Source organism: Monoraphidium neglectum, assembly GCF_000611645.1.
Source record: "Monoraphidium neglectum strain SAG 48.87 unplaced genomic scaffold scaffold04011, whole genome shotgun sequence".
NCBI classification, from domain to species: Eukaryota; Viridiplantae; Chlorophyta; class Chlorophyceae; order Sphaeropleales; family Selenastraceae; genus Monoraphidium; species Monoraphidium neglectum.
The window spans coordinates 1-5,228 of NW_014009618.1; the positions used below are offsets into that span (position 1 = coordinate 1).

Consider the following 5,228-nt stretch of genomic DNA (forward strand, 5'->3'; position numbering starts at 1 on the left):
CTCCAGGCCAGCGGCGGTGCGCTTGGTGCCGGGGGTGCCCGGCGTCGCCGCGCCGGGCGCGCGGGCGGGCGACGCAGCGGCGGCGGCGGCGGCGGCGAAGCGGGGCACGGGCAGCTTGCTGGCGGGCAGAGGGCTGAAAGCGAGAGACCTCACTGTGCCTGGATGGGAGGAGCAGGAAGGGGTGAGGGGAGGTTGAGAAGCGGGGCCCAAGCTCTGTGGTCAGCCAACAGCGGCACCAGGTGGGCGTGCATGCATGTGCGCCGCCGTCCTCAAGTGCGCATGCAAAGGGGGTGCGGGCGAAGTAATCAGGAATGGCGATTTGAGAATCAAGGGGCCGCCGCACCCGCTGCGACCCACCATCAGTGCCGGGCGTCGCCGCGCCGAGGGGGCTCATCGCCGCGCGCCCGCTCGCGCCCGTCTGCGGCGTGCGCGGCAGCGCGTCTGCGGCGGCGAGCGCGCCGCTGCCCTGGCGGCGGCTGGGCGTGCCGTCGCGCGCGCTGGGCGGCGCGGGGCCCGGCAGCGGCGCCAGGGGCAGGTCCTCCGCCGCCTCCACCTGCGGCGGCGGCGTGTCACAGCGTGGGAGGCGTTGCGGGTGGGGCTGCTTACGCACACAGCAAACTGCTGCCTGAGACCAACATCGCTGAGCTGGCTGACCGGTCCAGGCCTCCCATCTGCAACCTGACTCCTGCTGCAGATTCAGCAGGTATTTTTCTACTGGCGACCCTGCAGACCGGCTGACCCAGGATGCGTGCAACCCCCAAACGCGGCTGTCCGCATGTGCGCCGCCCACCTTGCCGGATGCCACGCGGGCGCGCAACAGCCGCAGGAACTCCCGCTGCTGCTGCATCGTGCCGTGCACGCTCGCGGAGCAACCGACAGCCTCGCGCCTGCCCGGCGTCGCCATGCCACCGCCTGCGCCTTGCTTCTTCGGCGTGACCGCCGCCGCGCGGCGCGACGGCGTCGAGCCGCCGCGCCCTTGCTGCTGCCCCCGCCGCTCGGCCTCCTCCTCCTGCTCCTGCTGCTGCTTATGCTGCTGCTGCTGCAGGCGCTCCATCGAGATCAGCCCCAGCAGCAGTTGCTCTTCTTGCCGCCCCGACCGCCCCGCCGCGACCATCACGTGCTGCCAGTTGAACGCGTCAGGGTAGAGCGCCTTGATCTGCTGCAGGTGCGCCGGCCTGAGGGCACGGCCGCTGAGGTTCTGGACCGGGCCGCGCAGGTTGGGCAGGGTGGTCAGCTGGCCGCGCGCCTTGACGAGCGGGAGGGTCGCGTACAGCGCGCCTGCGGGGTGGGGGCGGGAGGGTGGCGCGGGCGTGAGGAAAGGTTTGGGCAGGAGGGCTCGCAGCAGGTTGCGGGGCCGCGGGTTGCCCGGGCAGAGGGGCGCGTGTTTGGGCTGCGGATCGGGCGCTCGGGGGCTGGTGTGGCACACCGAGTGGAGGCGCAGGCGCTGCTGCTGTGACGGACGCCGGCGTGCCCGAGCCGGCACGCTCATTCAACGCTTCTCCCATCCCCACCACCGCCGCCAGCACCTCCTCCAACACGACAGCAACCATGTGGACCCCAAAGACAACAAAGAAAGCCGCGTGGCTCACCCAGCAGGTCCCGCAGCAGCGCCAGCTGCGGGGGCAGCGGGTCTGGCTCCGGCGACAGCAGCCCCTCCTCGCCCGCGGGCCCGTCCGGGCAGAACGTGTCGCGCCCGCGGCTCTCGGTGGCGGCGCGCGCGCGGAGGTCTGCGCCGGGCGTCGCCGGCGCCGCGGGGCACGCGGGGGCGGGGGCGGCCTTGCCCTGAGGCGTGAAGAAGCGCCCCAGCTTGCGGGCGGCAGGGGGCGGGCTCTGGAAGCCGTCGGCAGCGCCGGCTGCGGGAGTGCGGGGCGTTCGTGGGGTAGCGCCGGCAGCAATGAGATGCAACGTGAACCTGCTGTATTGACCTGGGTGCCCATGGGCAGCATGCTGCGCTGCGAATGCAGCCGTGCAGCACAGCGCCCACCAGCATGCCCCCGATCCAGGTGCCCTCGCTTAAAGATGTATATCAACGCACCCTTATTGAGGAGGGCGGCCCTGCGGCGCTTGAAGGGGCTAGCAAACTCTGCCAGGGCCTGCGCGGAGGGCAGCGGGTCAGTGCCTGCGGCTGCTGACATGATCACAACACCAGCGCGTCCAGCATCCCACCTGATCTTCCATGGTGGTGCGTGCGCGGGTGACGTGCCACCAGGGGCGTCTGCTGATGTGGGCCCCGACAGAGTGCTGCTGTGGTTCGCGGTGCCTGAAGGTTTTACAGCAGCAACAAGACGATTTACTGATGCGCAATCAATGTCAAGATACAGACGCACACCTCGACTGGCTTGGATCGGGGCACCGCGTTTGAATTTGTGCGCGCGGAAATCGAATTGAGCCACACCGCGAGGGTGCAAGGCAGGCGCTTTGGATGACAAGTATGCCAAACAACCATCATATACCTTGCTGAACCGTGCTAGAACCCCCTTGGCCCATCGAGGGGACTGTCACACTGCACTTGCTCACTTGAGTGAAATGAGTCAACCTACCGCCATGCCTGCCGCCAGGCACCCATCTGACGACCTGATTTAGCTGAATACCATCACCTTGGTGATCCGGGCCTAGCCGGGCCTTCGTTTCTGCTGCGCCGGCCTCGCATGATTCTGCTGCATTGTTTATGCTACGGCTTTGCGTGGCTCGACTGCCGCGTCGACGCATGCGGCTGCAATCGGTGTGTCTTTTGGGGCTCGCATGCTTCGTATTTTTGCACAATGCACGGCCCTGCACGCACTGCCGCTCTCTCGTATTTTCCCAGTCCAGCCACATGCCTTGCCAACCCCAGGCAAGCAATGGGTCTGGTGTGCAAGCAGCAGACTGCCATCAAGTTGCGACGAGAGCAGCTGTTTCTGACCCCAGGCACACGTGCGGTGACAATGGCCGGAGGCCCAGCGCTGCGGCAGAGGGGCCTCTTAGCAGCGGAGTGATACCCCAGCGGCTGCCTACTTGCTCGGAACCGGGGTGCTTCGCAGCATGACCCTCCTCACCCTGGCCTGGAGCATCAAACATGGTTGCTCTGCACGAGCGTGGGTGGGCAATGGAGTGCGGCAACACGACCCACGGCAGCAACATGGGGTTAGGCTCCAGCACTTCAAAAAAGAGTGATACCCAAACAGGTGTACGTACCATGTACAGTATTGCAACGGTTTTGCGGTAGCACAAAAGCACCAAAAACTCTTCCGATTGGTCTATGACAGAGCTGCTCACGTCAAACCATCCACAGCGGTTTCCTGAAGCCCCTGCTGCGCCCGCAGCTGCCGCTGCGCCTGCTCGCACCGCTGCCTGTGCCCTGCCCGCACCCAGTGATTCCGGCAGCAGGCCTGGCTGCAGTAGCGCACGCCCGTCACGGGGCCACACCCCGCGCAGCGCCGCAGCTGCGCGCCGTCTGCCGCCGTCGCGCCGCAGAACGTGCAGCGCCGCCGCTGCCGGCCCGCGGGCAGGCTGGCCTCTGCCTCAGCGCCTTGCCCTGGCCCCGCTGCGCCCCTGCCGCGGGTGCGGCTGGCAGCCACCCTGAAGGGACCAGCGGATCATAACACACACGACACTCGCCCACACCCACCGCCTCACAGTCCGCATGGACCGCCTCGATCGCGTCCGCCGCCGCCGCGAGCCAGCAGGCGAGCCCTCCGCCTGGCGATGCGACCCCAGGGGTGCGCGCCATCGCAGTCAGGCGGGCGTTCATGGCTGGGTCCACCCAGGCGCCGCCGGGCCCCGAAGGCGGGCCTTCGCCGAAGCAGGCGCTGCAAGTGAACACAATCCTGGGTCGTAGCGCGGCAATGAGGGCGGGGCTGGCGGCGAACAGCCGCGCCCATCGGTCGCACTCTCCCTGCTCGTTGCCACGACCGCAAACCGCATCCACTCCACCCTCCTCCTCCGCCTCCTCCTCCTGCTGCTGCTGCTCCTCCTCCTCTTCCTCCTCCTCGTCCTCGTCCTCTTCCTCCTTAGCACGATCCACTTCCTGGATCAGGGCGTTCCACACATCCACATGCTGCTGCCGTTGCTGCAGCAGCACCTTGGTGAGCCGCTGCTCCAGCTGCTCCAGCTGCTGCTGCTGATGCTGCTGCTGCTCCCGCCGATGCAGCATCTGCCGTGACTGCGACGGCAGTGCTTGGGACATCTCCGCAATCTCCCGCCGCACCGCAGCCTTGCGCGCCTTGCTAGTGCTGCGGACCACGTCGCGCGCCGCCGCCAGCCGCGCCCCCCGCTCTGTGGCTTTCTCACTCGCCGTCCGCAAGTCCGGGTACTGCGCAGCTGCCACCCGAGCAGCTTCCTCCTGCATAATCCCCCACAGCTGGTCAAGCAGCAGCCGCGCGCGCGCAGCGTCGCCGGCGTCCGTGTCGGCGCGGGCGATGCAGCGCCGCGCCTCAACCACCGCCAGCGCCAGCAGCGCGAGCGATTTCAGCTCGCCGCAGCCGCCCACCGCAGCCACTGCCGCCCACAGGTCGTCCCAGTCCCAAGGCCCAGGCGGCCGCGCCGCCGCCACGGCCCCGCCGCCGCTGCCGCCGCCGCCGCTGTCCTCCTCACCCTCGCCGCCGTCCCCGAATGCCAGCGGCCAGACAGCGTGGCGCCCCGAGCCGGGGAGCTGCACAATCAGGACCCGGGCAAGCACGGCAAGCACGCAGCGGCATAACGAGTGCGCCGCGGTCGCCGTTTCCGCCTCAGCCTGCTCCTCCTTGCTCAGGGGCTGGCATGCTGTCCCTGCCCCGTCAGCATCGCCACCCACACCGCCGCCGCCGCCGTCGCCACGCAGCTCCCAGCGCCGCCGCCGCCGCCGCGCGTGGTCGGCAAGCACGGCGCTGCAGCGGCGCAGGATGCTGGGCGCGTCGCGCGTGAGCTCGCACCAAGGCCGCAGCGGCGAGGGGCTCGACGCTTCGGCGCTGTGAGCGGCGGCGTGCGCCACGAGGGCCGGCAGCAGCGTTGGGCTCAAGAGCACCTGGGCCGCGCACGTGGCGGCGAACCAGCTGTTGCAGTCGGCGCCCAAGGACAGCTGGCGCGTAGCGGCGACGAGGGCCCGGATCATAGCAATGTGGGAGCGCCGCGTCGGCCCGACAGCCCCAGCGGCGCCCAGGCTGACTGCGCTGCTGATGCGGATCAGAGAGACTGCCAGGTGGACGGCGATCCTGCGGCTGTAGGCCGCTGCCGCCTCGCCGCCGTCGCCGCTGTCAGCATCATCCCCGGCG

At 69.3% G+C, this 5,228-nt stretch overlaps 1 protein-coding gene across 1 annotated transcript; it reads right to left on the minus strand.

The window, feature by feature from the left end:
• Window positions 1-149: 149 nt before the first annotated feature.
• MNEG_13732 (hypothetical protein) lies at window positions 150-5,068 on the minus strand (the record flags this gene model as incomplete). Its single annotated transcript, XM_014037796.1, has 6 exons — window positions 150-158; window positions 344-553; window positions 791-1,278; window positions 1,590-1,853; window positions 2,036-2,093; window positions 3,608-5,068. 6 exons carry the CDS (start codon window positions 5,066-5,068, stop codon window positions 150-152), a joined length of 2,490 nt encoding a protein of 829 aa, XP_013893250.1.
• Between the last annotated feature and the right edge of the window lie 160 nt (window positions 5,069-5,228).